Source organism: Chenopodium album, chromosome 27, assembly GCF_948465745.1.
Source record: "Chenopodium album chromosome 27, dcCheAlbu1.1, whole genome shotgun sequence".
NCBI lineage: Eukaryota > Viridiplantae > Streptophyta > Magnoliopsida > Caryophyllales > Amaranthaceae > Chenopodium > Chenopodium album.
In genome coordinates, this window is record NC_137860.1 from 23,464,454 (window position 1) to 23,486,096 (window position 21,643).

Below are 21,643 nucleotides of genomic sequence, written 5' to 3' on the forward strand. Positions count from 1 at the left end.
TGGTGATAGGGTTACACCTACACAACGAAAGGTTGCACTTAGAATTTCTGAGTGTGATTTATCATTAATAGATCAGATAAATAAGCACCAAGAAAAATTATGTGAAAAAATATATTCAACAAATTCATTAGAACATTGGGAAAAGGATAAGGCATTTGCTAAGATAACTCTAACAAATCCCAACAAGATTATAAGAGTACGACAAATGGTTTATACCTACCAAGATATATTGGAATTTGATGAACAAATAAAATAATTGCTAAATAAAAAGTTGATTAGCAATAGCAAAAGTCCTCATCATAGCCTAGCATTCATGGTAAGGAATCTTGTAGAAGAAAAAAAAAAAGATAAAGCTAGAATGGTCATTAATTATAAACAGTTAAATGACAATACTGTCTTTGATGGTTATTACATTCCTAATAAAACCGCGTTATTTAATAGAATACAAGGAGCCACATGGTTTTCTAAGATGGATTGTAAGAGTGGCTACTGGCAAATTAAGATCAAAGAAGAAAGCATTCCATTAACGACATTTAGTGCCCCTCAAGGGCATTATGAATGGTTAGTAATGCTTTTTGGGTTAAAAAATGCTCCACAGATATTTCAAAAAAGAATGGATAATATCTTTAGAGAACTTAATCATTGTTATTTGGTTTACACAGATGATATTTTAATATTTTCAAAAGATTTAGAACAACATATGAATGATCTAAAGGCGGTTACCAAAAAATGTGCTCAGCATGGTATAATCCTTGGAAAGGATAAATGTGTTTATGCTAAACAAGAAATTGTGTTTCTAGGATTAGAGATTAAAGCAGGACAAATAATATTGCAAAAACATATTCTGGAAAAGATTGAAAAATTCCCAGATAAAATTGAAGATAGAAAACAACTAGAAAGATTTCTAGGATGTTTAAATTATGCTTCTGATTTCATAGAAAATCTTGCTCTGTTAAGGAAACCATTACAACAAAAACTCAAGAAAGAAATAACTTGGAGCTGGATGGAAAGTCATTCCAAAATTGTTCAAGATTTATAAGCTATGTGTAAAAACCTTCCTGTACTAACACTACCTACTAGTGAAGATAATTTAATCCTTGAAACAGATGCTAGTAATGAGCACAGGAGTGCTGTGTTAAAAATCAAAGAAGGAGAAAGATTCTGTAGATATAACAGTGGAAGTTTTAATAAAGCTGAGTTAAATTATCCTACCATGCAAAAGAAAATCCTTGGAGTCATTAGAGGGATCGAGAAGATCTTAATCTTCTTAGCCCCTAAACAGTTTTTAATAAGAACAGATTGCAATGGCATACTTGGTTTTGTTAAAAAGAATTTGTCTAATATGCAAGCGCAAGGGAGACTCCTGCATTGGCAATTATGGCTTAACCAATTCTCTTTTACTATTGAACATATACAGGGATCGAAGAATTCTTTGGCGGATAGTCTGACTAGAGAATTAGCCAACAGCAAAGAAACACAAGACCTCAGATAAACCTCCTGCCCATTAATTAGAAAAGATGGAGGCAGAGAGAATAACTCTTATTGAAGAAACAGATAAAGCAATGGAGCGGGTTGCACCCTCCACTTGGGCCTTGATGGAGGCCATGATTGTTTCATCAAAATAGAGATCTCGAGATGGTTTGATTAAGAGTTGTCATCTAGCAGTTTGAAGGTTCATAATGTACGAAGTAATGGTCATCATCTTGCGACTCATTCCAGGTATTTAGAATATAATACTAAATAAAATAAAAGATAACGATTTTAGATTCAGATACGATTTAGTTGTATCAAGGTCATACAAGTTGTATGATGTCTATGATATATGGGAAAGTAGAATAATGTTCAACACCAATTCAAGAGTGGGTACTATATCAATTCATCCATTTTCTCTGGAATGGAGGGCACCATATGTGGCGGAGAATGTTATTAAAATCGCGATCCGGATCGTAGAATTGTACGACTCTATGATCCTAATCCACCTAAACGATGTAAATCGTTGGTAGAATCGTTATGTTGTAGAATCGCTCGTAGAATCTGTAGAATCAGTGGAATCGGTACCGATTCTACGATTCTATACCAATTTCACCAATTCCACTCTTGCAAAAAACTTGATTTTTCGAAACCCATAACTTTTGATTCCAAAGTCGGAATTAGGCTTATAATATATCATTGTAAAGCTCTTAAAGTCTACTTTCTAATTGAATTGGTTTCGTACCCATATCATTTACATATTTTATGTTATAAACTAAAGAGTGTAAGGGTGTCATAGTCGAACCTAACTTTAGTCAATGACTTATATATTATTCAATCTAAATTATAATAAAGCTTATAAAACATAAATTTAAATAACTTTTAAGATTCTATCTAACCATTTAACTTTTGTGGGCATAAACATGTATTCATGATTCTTATGCAGTCAACTTTGGACATATAAAAAACACTTTTATAACATGAGTTTGTTGTAGTTGTCGTTCTTTAACTATCTCGTTAAATGAATTAACTTGACACTTGGTTTTCTATTATTATTGGATTTTTTTAATTATGCACGGGTCTAGGGGAAACAACTTTACGAGTCAACAACATTTTTTTCATAATTTAACAACAATTTTCGTGTACTCTCATGGTTAAGAATGTGTACCAATAATCCGACTTAATAGTTTATAGTGTATTGTTTGAGTTATGCACGTGCGAAATTACTTCAAAAACTAATTTATGTTTGTATTGTCGATATTATGTTATTAACAATATTATTATTATCATTCTCATTGCTATAAGATTATGTATGTAGTCATTTGTTACATTTTGAAGCCCATTTGTTACATTTTGAAGCCCAATTTTACAATTTGGTAGAATCGTACGATTCTACGATTCGATTTTACCCATTTGATTCTACCCTACTCACCGATTCAAAGTAGAATCCCGATTCTAATAACTTTGGGCGGAGCACTGCAAAGCTTGGGATTATGGAATGGTTCATAGCATTGTACCATTTCCTGATCATAATACTACTTTCATTGAGAAGCTCACAAAATTCGGAGGTCAATATTTAGGAGAATTTATAATGGAACAAGATACAAAGGAAGAGTTGAACAAGTCCAAGTGCAAAGTGCAAACATTGAAATGGTTGAAGGAAAAGTTAGCTCTCCACATTTCCTGATCATGTTTGAAGACGTTCATCGCAAAGTCAAAGATCCAATCTGTATCCAGCAGAGACGAGTAAAAGATCCTACAGAGGCAAGTGCTTATGGATTTTTCTATATTGTTCAGTATCTTAACCAATTCATAGCGATAAAGGAAGAACCATCAGTTCATAATACATGTGGGAAATACCACAATAGTAGCACCAGTATGGTTAAGAAATTATTAAGAAGAAGGAGTATTACATGGCGAGTCTGTGTATGATTATCTTGAACAAGTTGAAGCCGGGAGATATTTATCCTTAGAAGGAAAAGAGCACTTATTGGAGATCTTTGTCACATGGGATGATTCTTATGCTGCTAAATGTGTGATGGATCTCGGCATAGAGGAAAATAACCAAATGTATGTCCATTATGAAGATAGTAAGGACAGTAAAAGTGGTCTACAAGATATGATGGAGTCCTGAGCCCACACCAGGAATAATGTATTTTATTGTTGTAGCACGTTTGATTTATCTTTAGAAAAGCAGTGAACGATATTCATTTGCTGAGTCATGGTTTTCTATAAACCATAGAAAGTGTAGGTGACCTTTGTGAGCCTTCCCCTTTATAATGGGCATAAAGCAAAGAAGTGAAGGCAGGCTTGAAGTGAGTTGGCTAGAGCATTTCTGAAAACGAGAAAATTCTCTAGAGAAAATCCTCACCATAAGAGATAGATTGGTTCTCCATCTCTCTTAAAGTAGAGAAAAACTTTATTTCTTGTCATGTCTGTTTAGACTTTTTGTTTTTAATTCTGTAAGAAATGAGTGTTGTAATCTTTTCAAATTAAATAAAAAAATTTTCCTTTCAAAAGAGAATGTTATCCTCTCAAAACTTATGTCACAAATGAGTTATTTCTATGTTTAAAAGTACCATCACAAATACAATAGAGATTGTTTGAGTAGAGACTACGATTTAAGGTAGGAAACAAATTAGATTTGTGTTGTGTGTGATTTAAGGAAGACGAAGTTGGGGTTAGCTACCTTGGTAAAGCTGGAAGCTCAGAACGCCAGAGGTTCCATTGTCAACTAAGTTCAGGTATTGGTCAAAACTCTCTAAGTAAAACATTTTATATTGCAAAGTATGGTGGGCTATTAAATATAAATGTTAATCTGTTAAAGATATAAGTAGTGATAACTAGTACCAATAAAAGTCATATAAGTAATTATCAAATCAAATTATTGTAATAATCAATGTATTATTAAAAACATGTGTTGTTATTAATTATCTATCAAGTACTGTTATTGATTTATTAAGTACTGTTATTTACCAAAAAATAAAAGCTTACGTCACTTGGTATTAGGCGAGGCGACCTATACGTGGTAGCGGTCCATCATTTCCCTACCTACATACATGCATGGTTCTCATTTTCACTTTTCGTCCTTGATATTCATTGCTACATTTATTGAGTAGAAGTCAGCAAAACGAAGGGAGTAAGTAATAAATGAGAAAAAAGATATAATTTAAAAGTAAGATTGAGGATTATGAGAGGAGAGATATATGTTCTTTCTTTATAATCAATCTATTTAATTAAGTGCATCACTAGCCTGTGCACAAAATTTTAAGCAATTAAAATAAAATGAAAAAGTATTTTAACGTGTAAGACTCTGTAGTTCACTTCACCTTATTTTTGCTAAACTATAATTATTTTTATTAAACTTTAATTATATTGCTGAACTTAAATTATTTTTATCGAATTTTAATTAATTTTATCAAGCTAAGATTATTTTTACTATGTTCAAATTATTTTGTTGAAGTGAAACTTTTTTGTACTGATTCTCTATATATTTTTTTTCTTGAATGCAGCTGATTTTAAATTATTTCTACTATATAATTGTTTTTTTTTTTTTAAAGGTGAAGTTGGGAATTAAATATCACAATAAAATATGAATGAAAGGTTATTTAATTTTAAATAAAATATGATAATATCAATTATATAAGTGAAGGGGGTGGTGGTATTCTCCTAAAAAGACTTAATTACCCCTTATGACTTAGAGGCTTTTTTTAATAACCCTTCCCCCACCCCCCAAAACCTCTCCCCCTAACTTCCCCCACCTTGGATAACCGCGCCCCCCCTCCTTTTCCCGTACCTCGTAAAACAATCCCCCTCCTTTCTCCAACTTCGAAACTGCCCCCTCCCTTACCACCCCAAACTTAAATATAGAATTTAAATGTTTTTTTTAATCAACTATAGGAAATCAACAAGATTTGTTCAATTTAGAAGTAATTTTTAGTATACATATATACTTGTTGATGTAATTTCTTCATGTATACAAGAAGGAAACTGTTCGAAATTTGTTTAGGGGTCGTTTAGTTGGAGCTTTTGGATTGATTGGAGTGGAGTTAAAGTCCATTCCATCCATTTCATTGTTTGATTAGATATTTTAGGTATGAAATCTCATACCAAGGGCCAAGGGTTTATAATTCCACCTCATCCCATTAGAATCACATACCCACCTTACCTATTAAGATTTACAATTCATTCTTTTAATGAAATGTAAAATCCATTCTATAGAATAAACCAAACAAGTTGAGATACGTATGAAGTTTGGATTTAATACCTCGGTAGTATGAGATTTCATACCAATCCATTTAAATTTAACGAACTAAATGATCCCTTAGTTACTAGCATATGTATCTTTTTATAAGCAAGAAATTGGTTATATTAATCACAAAAATTATCAAAATGAATAGGGGCGGCTTTTGGAAGCAGCCCAACAACAGAGGATGTCAAATTGTTTGGGCCCCAAATTCTGAAAAATGTCATGAAGAGTATAAAAATTATCCAGTGAGATTTATTTTGTTAGGTTTTAGTTTGTTGAGTTGTGAGTATAAATTGACTTCATAATTTTTTTTAATAGCACACGTCACAGGGTCCCAAAAAGTTTAAGACGACCTTAAAAATAATATTCTAATTGGGTCTACGTAAATACATCTAGAAATGTCGCTGTTATTACTTATTGATATTGAAAATGTATTGCAACATAGTATAATAAATCATGATGAATATCCCACACGAAGTAGAAAGTATGATAAACACGGGCCTGGGCCACACCCACAAACCAAGAGAAGTCCACTTCACAAGATCAAAGGAGGTTTCATCCCAAAATTATATGACAATAAGAGCAGTAGCCCTTAGCCTTATAAAGTGATTAACTCTCTCATCTTAAACCAATGTAGGACACTTACATGTGGTGATACATTTCAACACTCCCCCTCACATGTAAGGTCCCTTTTTTTACTCAAGGATCACTTGATCCAATTTAACTTAACCTAGAATACTTAATGCCATTAAAGGTCCCAAACCATGGGCTTGGCAATATACTCAAGCCATTAAAGGTCTCAAACCGTGGTCCTGGCTCTGATACCATGATAAACGCGGGCCTGGGCCACACCCACAAACCAAGAGAAGTCCACTTCACAAGATCAAAGGAGGTTTCATCCCAAAATCATATGACAATAAGAGCAGTAGCCCTTAGCCTTATAAAGTGAGTAACTCTCTCATCTTAAATCAATGTAGGACACTTACATGTGGTGATACACTTCAACAAAGTAATTGTTAATTGAATCTGATTTTGCTTGTGAGTAGTTTTAAGCTTCTAACCACATGATACTTAAGTGTTGCTTGCTATAGAAATTTTCTTCTCTGTTAGTACGATACTATTGAGTAATAGATAATGAAAACAGAAGAAAAATTAGTATGGTATCTGATAAATCACCTGGGCTACACCCGTCACAACTATCTACTATACAAGTCCAAGGAGGTTCCACCTCATATGAGGATACAACTTTCTTATTTCTTCAATGTGTTGTGGGATACGCATTTCAAAACAAACTCTCACTTATAAAGTCAACTAACGTGGGACAACACACCACTCACATGTGGGTTTACTCATGGGCTCAACACTCCCCCTCACATGTGACTTGTTCATAATATTGGCTCAAATCATAACACAACTTAAACCTGGCTCTGATACCATGATAAACGGGCATGGCCCACACCCATCACAACCGTCCACTTTATACGACTAAGGAGATTCCACCTCAAAACCATATGGCAATGAGGGGAGTAGCCCCTTAGCCTTATAAAGTGGATATAAATTTCTTATATCTTCAATGTGAGATACACATTCCAATACAAACTCTCACTTATAAACTCAACCAATGTGGGACAACACACCACTCACATGTGGGTTTACTCATGGGCTCAACAGTATCATTGGTATATAGGACTTGTTCTCTTCAACTTATCTCAGATACGTATTACTTATTCTTTAATAAATTATGATCAAATCAGAAAGATTCAGATCAGACTAGATCTGAACTTTTTATTATCATTTACTTATCGCTAAATATCATTAATTGCGTAATAAATTTTTTTATAAAATTATATATTTAAAAAGTTCATAATGAGACGAATCTAACAAGATCCATCCATTTTGATAATATTTTTCTTTACATATTAGTATTAAAATGCGGTCAAAGTTCAATCAAATTGTTAAATCAGATTAGACCAGAACAGATCAGAAAAATTCAGATCAGACCTTAAAAAATTCATACCAGATCTACTTGATTAAGGTGAAGAAAACAAGTAGTCCTAGCAACCTAATTAAATTTCGTTTTCATGACTTTACGTCAATGTATTATAAGCTCTAATTTGGTTCAACTTGTTTAGTCTAAAATTATTTCTCCGAATGCAAGCATGGCCTAAACTAAAATTACCATGGAATACACATTCGAAGCCACTATGACCAGTTCTTTTGATAGAACAATGCTTGAAATTCGTCAGAGCTTTGAGATATCCCATATGTTGAATGACATGATCATTCATTACATTCACCAAAAAAAAAAAATGATCATTCATTACATCTACTACATTTACTTACTGGATCATTCATTATGAGCATTCATTAGTTGGTTGATTTTTATTTTTTTCCAATTATATCCTTAATCATTGTAAATACTAGGGTGGCTAATGCGTGCACCATACCTAGCCATGTTTGAATAGCTCTTTTGACTATTCATAAGAGTTTATTTACTTCATATTTCATTACATTTGTACTCCTACTACTAGTTAGTTTTTTGTACTTGGATTTACACTCTCTTAGCGTACAATCAAATTATATTATATCAGTTTTTTTGGCTTACGGCTTACCTAATAATCTTGGGTCCGACACTGATTTATGCACAAGCTTTAGAATATAATATTCCAATTCCAACTCTAGAAAAAACTTGCATAACTATTACTTGTATTAGTCTTCATTCTTCAGGGTCAAATGTACTAGTATTTCACAACCTTATAACACTTGGTGGTCGTAAAAGTAATAACATCAATAGTCTTGATTTTAGACTTAGAAATTAATGTCTAGAAGTAAGAAATTAAAACTTAGTTGTGGAAGCTAATTTGGAGTGTAGGAGGACCTCCCAAATTAAACCATTTTTTATGGAGTGCGTTTAAGGGGTCATTGGCTGTAATGGGAGTGCTGTATAGGCATCACATAAGTGCATCATCTTGCTGTTCTGTATGTGGGGGTGAGGACGAATCAATTATGCATTCAATCTTTGATTGTACTTATGCAGTGACTTTAGGGACCTATTAAATGCTGCTCCTACAGACTCCTTTGACAGCAGGCTGCTATGGATGGCTACAAAAGTGAGCAAAGAACGCTTGAGTGTCTTTGCGTCTCTGGCTTGGGCAATATGGCATTGTAGAAATAGCCACATTTTTAGGAATGGGTCTGATGTTGATGCTGTGCGCATTGGGGTTGGTTTCGTAAAGCTCTCCTATGATTATTGTGCTTACAATGCTAAAGTGTGCAAGCCAAGTTGAGATCTGCTCCTGTACTAAGAGAGTCTTGGCAGCCCCCGTCAGGTGGAAGAGTTAAAATTAATGTTGATGCTCATGTGATGCAAGGGAGAGGGGTAAAATTTGGAGCTGTGGTCAAGGGGGCATTTGTTGGCTGCTGCTGTAAAGCATATGGATGTCCTCTAGAGTCCAGCTATGGCAGAGGCTGGTGCTGCTCGCTTTGGGGTGGAGTTGGGGCGTAGGCTTGGGTATGAAGAAGTTGTTCTTGAGTGTGATGTGCCGCAGGTAGCTTGTGCTGTTCAGTTCAAGCAGAAGGGGCATGCTCCTATATTTCTTTTCTATGAGGATATTGCTATAGTTAGTTCTTTGTTTAACTTTTTCCAATGTAAGCATGTGAAAAGAGGTGGTAATTCACTAGCTCATATAGTTGCAGAGTTGCTCGATGGGCTGTGAATGCAAACTCGGAAATTACTTGTACGGATTCCTTTCCCCAAAGCCTTATTACTTTGGCGGAAATTGATTTAATATAATCATGCTTACTTGTCTTCAAAAGAACGAAAAAAAAAATTAAAACTAAGAACCCAGCAGAGTTAAGAAGTTATGTGCTAAGAACATTACGGCCAGAACAGCAGAACATTACAGACTTCGCTAGTTGGCCAGCTATTACAACTTAAGTCGGTCACTTCGCAATTTATGAATGAGAGAGGGAAAGAGAGGGGAGGAGGTAGCGTTGGCAACTGCATACTGAACGATTAAATCACACACTATGAGTATTTTCTAGGAAGTTTACAAGACCAAAAACACAAGAAATATGCCACAGCTACAAGCATTACTACGATATGAGTAATAAGTTGGTGCAAAACTTATATTGACAGTGAGCATTAGAGAAGGCTGCAAATGATATGTACATCTTCGAAGAAACATAGCTAATAACTGGAGCAGGGCTGATAAACCCCACAACCATTAAACATTCGAAAGCTTTTACTAAGCTCAGCATTATGATCAACGAAGCCATTTGCTCCTGTGGTTTATCCTTTCCTTTAAATAATGGGTATTTTCTATCAGAGTTTTAGCTTTTCAGGATATACAAAGAAATAATGGTGAAAAAGGAAAGAAAACACAGTATTTGTGTAACTAGGAGGAATGAGCACTGAGAAATTGCCCCAAAAAATGAAATAAGATTATGTTGACATAAATTGCCTACTTTCATCCTCCATTTTATTCTATTGTATAAAATAAGCACGGATCACCTCAATAACTGGTGCCTGGCACATTGGACACTTCCCGTCACCTTGAACCAGCAGATCCGCACATTTAGTACAAGTGCACATGTGCCCACATCTGCACAATCAACGAAATCAAATGATAATAATGAATAGACTCAAAAGAGAAGATTATTCACTCAGATATAGATAACAACGTTGATTATCAAATGATTTTTTTACCTGTACAATAAAGAGTCAATGTTGGTATTAGAACATATACAACAGACGCCTTTCCTCACACAATCCCATTTGAAACTATCTTTAGGCAGTACATTTTCGAGCAATTCTGTTCAAAGCAAGGGAAACAGATGAGAACCCAAAAATAAGAGTTTGCTAGTATAAATCATAAGCCGAATACTTATATGAAAAAAATATAGAGAATATTCCGCAAAATAACTTGCCAGATGGATTGGCTGATCGATTCAGAGCAGCAGAGACCTCCTGTCTCACAGACCGTTGCAGTTCAAGTTGCATATCCATGCAGGCCTCCAACATTCTTTGCATGTTATTCAATCTTTGCTGCAGTCTAGCCATGTCAATCCTCAAATCATTAATGATCTCCCACTCCTGTACAGATGGGAAACTGGGATTATCAACCACAGATGATTCAAAGTCCAAAAGGCTATAATATAGAGACAAACATACATGCATAAAGTCAAAAAGAGGCTACAGAACGAAGAGAAATAAACCAATAAACAAATTATTAGTTCATAGAATCATCTTGCAGCTGAAAAGACGCATGTCAAGCGCATGCAACAAACAAAAGCTTTGTGGGGGATTGGCCGAAGGGGGGCAACAAGGAGACCGTTTCATATTTACTCAACAAGCTAAAACTGCTAGATAATCAATTTACTCATGTAATACAGGAAAAGCGTACGGAAATGGCAGCCTAAAGTCATTTATAATAAAATGGCTATCAATGAGAAGGACCAGAAAATAGTATGAACACTTACTACGCATTATAAAACACAAATCATGGGGAGATGGATATCCTCCAAAAACAAGGCAAATGATATACCAAAGAGTTGCATAAATTGAAGCAATATTCAAACAATTCACAAGATAGACAGCAAACGTAAACGCCATATATGTAGTAAACACAACAAGAACAGAACTCACAGTTCCAGGGCGCTGTTGTGATTCACGCCTTGACCAATTGCCACGGTGCCCCCAATTTGCCTGAGGGAGGGGTGGTGGTCTAGGAAGTATTCGTTGGGCTTCCTCAGCATGAATAGGTCCTGACTCCTCACTGTGGTCTGTGCTTAGGTGATCTTGATTCTGCATGGTGAAAGGTGGAGACATTTCATGCAGCTCCCAGTCATCAGGAGCATTAGTTTGTCTTTCCACATAAGACTGTATCAACTGGTCTAGGCTCTCACGGAAATCACTATGAAGAAGACTTGAAACTCTTCTTCTGCAATAAATAACATATACAATCATTACAGACGTACAAACAATAAGCAAACAGCAGAATGACAGAACTACTGAATTTTTCTTTTTAAATTATTCTACCACCGTTTAAAATTAGAAGGAAACAACAAATACCTATTCACAAGTTCTCTTAGCTCCATATGATGCACATTATCATCATCAGAGAAATAATATGTATCGAGCCTACCAGAAGTCACCCCAGAAGAAGGCATTCCAAGCCAATCTCTTGGAGTCTCCAGAGAGCCACTTTCATGCCAGTAGTCTTCTTGTGCATCGTTTTGCTCTCCAACTTCGCTCTCTAAAGCACCATGAGAGAGCTCTGCACCATCTACAGGCCAATGTTGTCTGTCTGTTTCACCTTGATCATCATCTCTCCATTGGTTTGATGATACACTGCCTTGCCATCCGCTTTCGTCATACATTGTAACATGTTCCGGCCAGTCTTCCACCTGGATACTGGAATCTTGGCCATTTAACTCTTCAGATACATGGACTTCATCATCTAATTCACTAAGTAAGTTAATATCTTCTCTGTGAGTGTTAAAGTGATGAGACATTTCATGGGCTTCTTCTAAATCAGTAAGCTCCTCACTTCCACTTCTTGAAGGTTCTTGAGAATTCATCAGCAAGTAGCCCTCGTCTGAAGAACCTACAGCAAGCCCACTAGTAACTGTCTCTGATCTATTCTCCACATCTGAGGCAAGCTCCAGCGTCATTTCAGCTTGAACTTCCAGTTGATGTAAATTAGTGCGTCCACTGCCTTCTCTCAATTGATTTACATCAGCAGATGGACTGACATCAACATTTCCTTCAACATCACTTTGTTCATAAGTCCCAGCAAGGATCTCATTTGCAGACTCATTCTGTTGAGCATCATCTAGGATCTCATTTGCAAGCTCATTCTGTACTTGAGCACCATCAAGGACCTCAATCTGAGGATCATTTGGTACATGAGTACTGTCAATGCCCTCACTTGTGCTGTTAGCCTGAGTTTGATCGTCTCTAAAACTATGAGGACTGTTCTCCAAAGAACTACCAGACAGATCACTTGCTTGAACTTGAAAGCTGTCCAATCTGGATAGAAAACCTCCCCTGTAGATTACATGAGATTAGGACAATAATACAAGACATAATACAGAGAAAGACATTTGGAAATAGCTACCTAATATCTAGGACAAAGCATAAAAAAACAAAGTAAAAAAAGGTAAAATTAACAGCTATTACACATCACATACAGATGTTTGACTGATATGTCCCCTAATTATAATTTACTCTGCACCCAATAATTCAGTTGGCAATTTTTCTCTCCACTTAAAAGTTGTACACCAAAATTCAAACAATTGGAAACCACAGCCAGTGTTCAATAACAATGTCTTCCATAGATACTTAAGGTCATAAAAAGCATGGACCTAAACTCCTAAACAAACTAAGCAAATCTCAAAAGAACATATGATGAACTCAATATGTTTCCCACCAACCTCTTTACTTTTATAATCACTTGTTGAATTGAAGTAATGCCTGCATAGAGACTAATTCATGTTTTTTTAGGATTGAGACAGCTAATCTTCGTTTAAAACGATCATTAAATGCACCAGACTTGCATCAGCAATAACAGATCTGATGAATTTAATGAAATTTACAAGAGATGTAACATACTGTGTAACTATGCAGGCATTATACTAGGAGTTATACAATTGCTTCACCTTGGTCTAAACAATCTCTTCCTAGTCCAGCTACAAGCACAAGATAATACAATGAGGAATTTAAAAACCATCATTAGAGATTAAACAGAACTGTCAGCTGTGTGTAAGAAAAATGAAAACATACACATACAAACACTAGAGAACACTAAGATAATTATAGAAACAGCATAAAGCATTGAAAAAAACTTTCAGGTGCTATGATGAGTCACAAAAACACCAATATATATGACAAGTTCTCAAGAATGCCAATTATGCAAAAAGCGTAAATGCATGAAGAACATACCTCAAACCTGACACAGTTTGCCGTTGCCTAAGTAATCCCAGTTCACTTTCAGCGGTGGAACTGGGCCTCCTTGACTCAGCTGACCGCGTATTCTGGAAACACCGAATCCTAAGTAAAGACTGCAAAAAAAAAAAAAAAAAAAAAAAAAAAAAAAAAAAAAAAAAAAAACGTACTTATTAACCATCACAGAAAACCTCATTCTTAGTTCTCTCAAGTCCTGTGACAGATTGTATGAATTGTTGTACAATATAGCAGAACTTATGGGCCTAGGGAACATATACTTATGTTATAGAAACGATTAGAATGATCAGGAATTGGAATTGGGATAGAGTTCATCTTCTATGAAGTTTGTAATGAGAAAGCATTGTTGCATTAACAGAAAATAAGCAAATGACAATCAGACAAATAACTTGTTAGCCTTACTGAAATTTGAGATGGGTTTGTAGCTGCAGCCGCAGGGGAGAGGGGGCGTGGAGGTGCCAAAAAATATTTAATTTCTATAGAGATATAAAATGCAAATCTTACCTGAATGCGGTTGCGGTGAGCAAAACGGCTAACAGGACAAGTCACCTCCAAGCCCTGGAGCTCTTGTCGTCTTTCCTGTTCCTTCTTGGCCAATAAATCAAGCAGAGCCTGCCTGCCACATAATCTACGGATTGGCCTCCGAATATTTTCAACTTGACCTTCATTATGATCTACAACTTGACCATCTCGGACTTGTTCAATCTGAGAACCAGCTTCAGAAACTTGGTCTTCTCTCGGTTGACTGGTCATCTGAATCCATTCCCTCACAACTCGAACCCTTTCACGCTCACCCTCACCAAGCCATTGCGACCTTGATCCTCGGTTCCTGTGGGGAACATTGGGTGCCTGGGCGGCTCCACCATTATTCTTCCACTCCTGAAAAATTCTCCTAACCCGCGCCCTTTCAACTTGGCCAAAATCTTGAGATTGCTCCGATGTCATACTCTGCCGATCATCCTGCTCATTTAAATGTCCTGTGAGGCTCTCAGAGTTGATCACAGACCCATTTTCGCTCTCACTCGATTCCTCCAAACCACCCCTACCTTCCCCTTCTTGACAATTAGACAAGGCATCATTTCTCCCCTGTTGCAACCTTGCCCTTCCTCTTTCACGAACACGATTCACCACGCACTCATCCTCTAATTCCAGCCACATCTGCCGGATTGAGGATGCTCGGGTGCTTATACTCCCTTGAACTCCAATTCTTCCTGATGATGATGATGATTGAGACTCCCTTAGAATTGAAGACTCAATCACAGGAACATTGTGCAAACCCGCTATTGCCATTTCTAAATTAAACTACCAACTCTAGGAACCCCTAAAAATTTTAGGCCTCAATTCAACAATAATTAACCATATCAACTTCCTCTCTAATTAATCAAACAACCCTCTAAATGATATGATACCACGAACAGCGCACGCATTCAATAAAAACCTTAGCCACGCTATCGTTTTCGAATTTCAAAATGATCAGATCATTGGATCTGCAGAAAAAATTAAACACCCTCAATTCCAATAGTCAACATAACCATAATAAAATTTGACCAAATTTAGAATATTCACAAATTAAATAACTTATACATAAATTCTATACAAATTCATAATTTGACAGAAATTGCATAAAAATGACAATATTTCCCCCAAAAAAAATAATCAAGAATTCCAAAATTTTATCTACAAACTTCCTCTCAACAACCCCATTTCCAAGCAAAAATTAACAACAATAACGAAAAAACCCAGAAATTAAAATTCAGATTATTGGCATTAAAAACACCAAAAACCCAAATTAACCAAAATGAAGAGAAATTAGAATATACGCAAACTACATAATAAATATAGACATATCATAAAAATTGAATTAGAATTAAAATAATGAAAAAGGAAATGTTGGTGAAAACGATAGGATAGATCGTGAATGCACAACAAGAACTGGTAAAATTAAAAAAAAAAAAATTAATTAAATTATTAAATTAAAAATTAACCATGGAAGAGTCGTGTTCGTTGAAACTTCGAAGCAAAGAGAAAAACATGTAAAATTGAGGAGAGAGAAAGTAACGTTGGAAATGTACCTGTGAAGAAGAAGAAAGCTTGAATTTGAATTGAATCCGAAAAAGTGAGAAAATGAGAGAGAGAGAAAAGGGGGAAAATTAAAATTGAAAAACCCTAATTTATATTCTAATTAAGCTGTCGAGAAAGTAACATAAAAAATACAGACAAAGGAGAGAGAAAGAAGGAGTCTTTTAGTGAGAGAAGGTGAGGAGGAGGAGGACAGAGATGGAGATGCGTTGATGGAGGGATTTATTTATTATGGTTTCCATTTTTATGACAAAATAAATTTTGAAAAAATAATAATAATTTTGATTTTTCAATTTGGGGAAAATTTGGAATTTGATTTTTTATTTTTGTGTTTTTGAAGAATGGAATGGAATGACTTAAATTTTGGGTTTTCAAAGTATAGATTGGATTGCGCCGGTTATATTTATATTGACTGTTGAGTCAAATAATATCATGTAATTAATATTATTGACTATCGAGTCATATTATCTCGTGTAATTTATATAATGGCTGTCGAATCATTATTATCTTGTGTGAACATAAAGGTTAGTTTATGACGATTCTATCCGGTGATTTTATTTACTCCTTTATTGATTGAATTTTCTTTGAGCTATATTTAGAAACTCTAATATAGCTCTCTACTTAAGTGAAATTGATTAAAAATAGTAAAGAGAAAGTTATTTTTATGTACATCCTATTGTGAAGTATAAATAGTGTCTAAGCAATGCCTAAGATTTTAGCATTCTTCTAATTATTCTCTGAGTTTTGATTTTGCTGTAATTTATTGAATGTTACTCTTTCCGTCCAATTAAGATTATCTCTTACTTCTAACTAATAAAATTAATGTTCTATTAAATTCTTATCATACCATTTATGGTAAATCACTCACCCACGCTTAACTATGTTCAACTAAAAAAGGATGGAAAATTTTTTTTGCTTGTGCTTCAAAAAATACACTCCTAAAAATGCGAATTAAAAGATATGAGACAATCTTCTCAAATTTACCGAAAAAGGGTAAATTGGATTGGATTGACATTTTTCCAATAAGTAAATACACTCATTATCCAATTTTTTCATTCTAATATTAGCAAAGAAAGACACGTCGGTCATTACAAAAGGGATTAAAATTAGCCTTAACTCCAACGATTTTTAGGGGAAAATCATATCCTTGAGAAGAAAAGACGCGTGTGCTAAAAATAGAGGTTTTAGTTAATTCCGTTTTATTTGCCTTAAATAACTCTTTTTAGATTAATCATTTAAATCTTGAGTACAACGGTAAGTGAAAGTCTACTATAAAGGTATGAAAGCTTCTATTTGACGACGTCGTTGCATGTTCTTATAATACTTGGATTAGATTGTAAAGTATCATTATAGCGTAGTGATGGTAGTGGTAGGTGTTAGGTGAAAGTTATATGGATCATCTTTTTCTTTGGTTTTATAAAATAGGAACTTTTAAGTTACAAAATTATGGAATTTTGTAGAATTAGTTGCTGAATTATGGTAAGTTTAATATTTAATCACTGTAATGAAAGATTTGAGTAGATAATCCTCAAAGTAATCATAATCATCTAATAATGATAAATAATTACATAAAGCAAAATTGATAGAAAATTTGATTATAATTGCATTGAGATTATGGGCTTAGGTATAGATAATTAGATATAGGGCCTGTTCATATTTACTTAATTTCAATTCAGTTCAGTTCAATTAAGCTCCAATCAGTTCAGTTCAGCTCCAATCAGTTCAGTTCAGTTCAGTTCAGCTCCTAATTTCCTTCTCTCATAAAATATTTATATTAGCTCAGTTCAGCTCCAATCAGTTCAGTCAGTTCAGCTCAGCTCAGTTCAATAAATGTGAACGGGCCCATAGTCAATATAGAATAGTACTCGTATTATAATATTATAACCATCAAGTTTTTGGGTTCGGATGATGCCCCGGATTATTGTATGAATATCATGATCAAATCAAGGTCATTGTTTTGAAATTAAACTTCGATTGAATGAGGAGAACGTAACAAGACATTGAACAACTAACATGTTTGAGAACGCTTTTAAAGTATATTATAATATAATACTGCATATATTATGGTTATTGCAAAGTTTTAAAAAGGATTCATGCAATTTTTTTATTAGATTAATGCATATATCTTAATATATGACACTCGCTATATTATGAGACAGAGAGAATAATTGGGACTAGGGAGCAACCTCTTCCTATTAAAGACAGATTTTGGCTTATTAAAATACTACGTGTATTGTCTTGATAAAAATAGTAGGAAAATTAGAAATAATAACCCAACTTTCATCAATTTTGCTAGAATAATCCCAATTTTGGATTATTCTGGAATAATCCGAACTTTGGGGGTCATTCTTTTTCTTCAATCCCTAACCAGTCAACCAAAATCAATGACCGATTATATCAGGTCACTTGACACGTGTCATGTTCAGATTAGTCCAATGAATTTTTTTTTTTTTAAAAAAAAAAACCCAGTAGCCTCCCCTCCCCCCACCACAGAAAGTCCGCCGCCTCACCATCGCCGGACAGCCGCCATTCTTTCCTCAATGGACCGCGTTCTTCCCTTGTCGTTTTCCCCCTTTCCCGAAATCCCCTTCATCCCCAGACAACCACCAAAGCAAGCCCTTTCCCACTCCCGAAAATCACCAAAAACCCCTTCCCCACCATTGAACGAGTGGGGCTGGTGGTTTAGAGGGATTTTTTGAGAATGGGGCTGCTAGTTTTTGAGGTTTTCGGGAGTGGGATTAGTGGTTTTTGGTGTTTGGCTGGTGGCGCAGGAGTTTCGAGGAGGGGGATGGTGGTTTTGCTCGGAATGGCGACTCTAGTGGTGGGAGAGAGACAGTCGGCTGACGAGGGAGGTGGCTGGGCTGGCGGGCTGCCGGATTTTTAGGGTGATTGGGGTTTTGGCTGGGTGGTTTCTTCTTTTTTAATTTTGTTTTTTTGTGTTTTTTTTTTATATTTTTTAACTATTTAATTTTTGACACATGTCACATTAACAAAAAAAAGAAAAAAAAAACCATTCAACTGGAAACTGGTGTTTGGGATTGAAGAAAAAGAAGACCCCTCAAAGTTCGGACTATTCCAGTATGATTCAAAGTTGGGATTATTCTACCAAAATTGATGAAAGTTGAGATTATTTTTTCTAATTTTTCCAAAATAATACGTAATAGTTTGTAAGATAATTAAAGCTTCTTACTTGTAACATTTGTAACTACTAATCTATTTATAATCCTGAATAACTCCTAAGTAATACAGTTGATCTCAAGGCCAAGTTGTTAGAATTGGTATACTACCACAACTTTGGATGGAGGGTAGGATTGAATTGGTTAAATCAAATTGGAGGATTGTAATATCCTTAAATTTTAAAAAGGAGTAATAAAAACCATATTGACAAGCACTCATATATTAATTTGACAGCTAGCTTTACTCACTACTAATTGACAAGTATCTGCTACTTAACCGTTAAAAGCTACCTGATACGAATTATTTTTCCGAATAGGGCTTACATGCATCACGAATGCACATCTTTACATGCAATAAGATGCCACATAGTTTTTCTTAGATAAGATTGATGTTACAAAACTAAAGTCAATTAAGAAAACTTAATTCATTCACGTTTTCAAAAAAAAAAAAAAAAAGAGATAACTTCATTCACAGTACAACAAGAGTAGTAAGACAAAATTAAAGAGATTGAAAGAAACTATTGCATATATGGAGTTGGGCTCTCATTTTTTGATCTTAAGGAAATAGTTAGTAGCCTTTGAGATCATTTTGATTAGGTTAAAAGTAGGATAATCTCAATCCAACAACAATAATCTAATGAAGGAGTAAAATTGTTCTATGTTATATCATCTTGCATTGAATGATTTTATACAATCCTAATCGATCATGGCCGGACAATCCTATGTAATCCTATTGGCACAAAGATTCTGCTTACCTTGGTCAATTCGAATCCCTAGCTTTACAAACCGTATCATGTCGTTTTTTTTAGTTACATGTTTGTATAAATTAGGCCTGTTCTCTTCACCTTAAAAAAATAAAATTATGTAAAAATAATTTCAGTTCAGTAAAAATAAGTTAAGTTCAATAAAATTCAGTTTTCTTAAAGAAGAATGATAAAAGAAAATCAGTAAAAATAATTTCAGTTTAGTAAAAATAATATCAGTTCAGTAAAATTAATTTAAGTTTAGTAAAAATAATTTAAGTTCAGCAAAACTAATTTTAGTTCAGTTAAAATAATTTCAGTTTAGCAAAATTAAGGTGAAGAGAACTGGGCCTAAGAAATTTATAATTGTTTAGTGAAACAAATTTATTAAAAACCTCACGTGATTAAATTTTATTCTTATAAATTGCTAAAATAGTCTAAATGTGGCGGTATAATAAAAACAATTCAGAAGGAAAAATGCACATAGGGTATTTTAGTTGAGTATAAATATTACTTTTTGTATTTTTTGTAAATTAAAAATACTTAAATAGTCTAGTTAAGTCAATTGGTCAGATTAATCAGTGGTCATTGGTTAAGGTTAACAACAAAAATGAGCAGTGTAGATTGAGAACATTTTAGTGGCTAAAGTAGTGAATTGTGGTAAAGATATTCTAAGTTAAATGCACATCCATTTCTCATTGGTTATGATTTTGTCGTGGATTTTGTAGTCTCGTTGGATTTGGATTTGACTAGCTAGATTTAACTATTCCCTAATTATTTTTGAATGAGTAATCTTATTCTATATTTGAAAGAAATATTCACTAACAACAATTATTATAAAAACTTTTGAGTTTGTAAAGCGGCAATTTAAATTGAATATGTGCCCTTATAAGACATAATTAGCAATGCAAGTTTAAGTTCTTATTGGGATTATACAAATATATTATTCTTAAGTTTCCTACTTTACGTTATCTATACTTTATTTTAAATTTAATGTATTGTGTGTCACGTGACACCTTCCTATACTAAAGTTTGCCGCATAATTTCCTTAGCTACGAGCTCTTCTAATGACTAGAAAGAACGCACATCATAAGGTTTGAACTTGAGTTTATCATAAATGAATTAAAAGTCTTAATATCTCAACTATTGATTTATCATACTTTTTTACTCGTACTCATAAATATATGCATATTGTTATATATGAATTGCGCCAAGAAGCATTAAATTTACTACTCTTTATGAATCAATAATTTTATTTTCTGATACTCATTGAGATAATGAATGCTAGAATGTTTAAATATTGTTATACTCCCTCCGTCCCCGAAAGAACGACCCATTTGGGTTGATTACGCGGGTATTAAGAAAGTTAAATAAAAAGAAGTAAAAGTATGTTGAAAAAATAAATTTACATGGGGTTTGTAAAAAAATAGAGAGAGAAAGTAATAAAATTACATGGAAAATCAAAATTTTATATGGGAAAGCTAATTTTGCACAAATATTGTTGCAAATTGGTGGGTGTTTTTAATGCAAATGGGTCATTCTATTTGGAACTAAAATTACGCCAAATGGGTCGTTCTTTCAGGGACGGAGGGAGTAAAATAACAATGTTTTCTGTTTTTGATGATTTATTACATCTTTGTTTTTGAAGCTAATATATCGATCATTATATAACATACTCGGAGTACTTCGTATTTATAGATAACTAGTCAATAATTATTGAATGTACTTGGAAAAAATATACAAGACGACAAGTATATACGACTCTCCATTGACCAAAGATCCCAAAAATGATTCAGGATAAACTCACACAATTCATACGTCAAGCTAAGTTAATGTACTAAGAGGTTTTATGGATAGATTATAAATCAATAAACAGAAAAATTATTCCGTTACATGCAAAATGTTGGAATAAACAATAGGGCATCGCTTGTACCACACATATTAATTATTTATAGTTGTA

General features: G+C 34.2%; 1 protein-coding gene across 1 annotated transcript; it reads right to left on the reverse strand.

The window, feature by feature from the left end:
- Positions 1 to 9,822: 9,822 nt before the first annotated feature.
- On the reverse strand, positions 9,823 to 15,984 carry LOC145621343 (uncharacterized). Its single transcript, XM_081676077.1, has 8 exons — positions 15,758 to 15,984; positions 14,190 to 15,172; positions 13,665 to 13,783; positions 11,793 to 12,770; positions 11,367 to 11,661; positions 10,649 to 10,814; positions 10,428 to 10,533; positions 9,823 to 10,323 (listed from the first exon to the last, which is right to left on the reverse strand). The coding sequence occupies exons 2-8, from the start codon at positions 14,973 to 14,975 to the stop codon at positions 10,206 to 10,208; spliced, it is 2,568 nt and encodes an 855-aa protein (XP_081532203.1). The 5' UTR covers positions 14,976 to 15,172; positions 15,758 to 15,984; the 3' UTR covers positions 9,823 to 10,205.
- Positions 15,985 to 21,643: the final 5,659 nt, after the last annotated feature.